General features: G+C 58.8%; 1 protein-coding gene across 1 annotated transcript in view; it reads left to right on the plus strand.

The window, feature by feature from the left end:
* CAMSAP2 (calmodulin regulated spectrin associated protein family member 2) overlaps positions 1 to 1,009 on the plus strand; it is a 29,877-nt gene that overhangs the window by 23,506 nt on the left and 5,362 nt on the right. Inside the window, 2 exon segments of the mRNA XM_015568448.1 lie at positions 95 to 257; positions 794 to 991. Coding sequence (XP_015423934.1) covers positions 95 to 257; positions 794 to 991 — 361 coding nt within the window.

A 1,009-nucleotide genomic window follows, 5' to 3' on the forward strand; every position in this document is an offset into this window, starting at 1 on the left:
CCAGCCCACCAGCCCCGAGCCCCAGCACGGGCTTGCTCCCCCAGGGCACGGCAGCACACGCAGCCCACTGATTTCTAGAACATTCTCGTCACAGTGCTCACGGTCACGGTGCACACGGCCACGGTGCACACGGCCACGGTGCACACGGTCACGGTGCACACGGTCACGGTGCACACGGTCACGGTGTTCACGGTCACGATGCACACGGTCACGGTGCACACGGTCACGATGCACACGGTCACGGTGCACATCTGGAGGTGCTGACCTTGTACCTCTGCCTCCCTCACTTACACGTGAGCTGTCAGCCCGGCCACCGTGGCTCGGGTTGAGCGTCGACCTAGGAACCAGGAGGTCACGGTTCGATTCCCGGTTAGGGCACAGGCCCGGGTTGCGGGCTCGATCCCCAGTGTGGAGCCTGCCCTTCCTCAGGACCCCACCTGGAAGTGCAGCGGTGCTTTCTCTTGGGTGTGACCTTGGGAGCTGCTGTCAGGGCTGTGACCTGCGGTTCTCTGTGGAGCGTGTGTTTAAATGCCGCTCTCAACACGGGGGACACCTCCCCACTTGAGTTATTTATTTGGACCCAAAAGGCACACCTCAGCCCTTCCTTTCCTTTTCCTGGTCGGTTGGACTTTGCTAACTTCCCAGGTTTAGGAACAAGTAAGTCTGTGTCCTTTGTTCCTTGAAAGAATGTAGCGTTTCCATTCATTTCTTCCCTCAAAACGCCTGGAACGTTCCATGGACGGGTGGGGTTGGAATGAGGTTGAGTCGGTATTTCCGATTTTCAGTTATAAAAATTGACGTTGAGAACATTGCTACCTAACGCCTCTCCCTGTTTTCAACGAAACGTGTTCCAGGACGACCAGAAGGCAGAGGACGACATGGCGCTGAAGCGGGCGGCGCTGCTGGAGAAGCGGCTGCGGCGGGAGAAGGAGACGCAGCTCCGCAAGCAGCAGCTGGAGGCAGAGATGGAGCACAAGAAGGAGGAGACGAGGTGAGGGCGGCGTGAGGG

This window comes from Myotis davidii, unplaced genomic scaffold, assembly GCF_000327345.1.
Source record: "Myotis davidii unplaced genomic scaffold, ASM32734v1 scaffold685, whole genome shotgun sequence".
NCBI classification, from domain to species: domain Eukaryota; kingdom Metazoa; phylum Chordata; class Mammalia; order Chiroptera; family Vespertilionidae; genus Myotis; species Myotis davidii.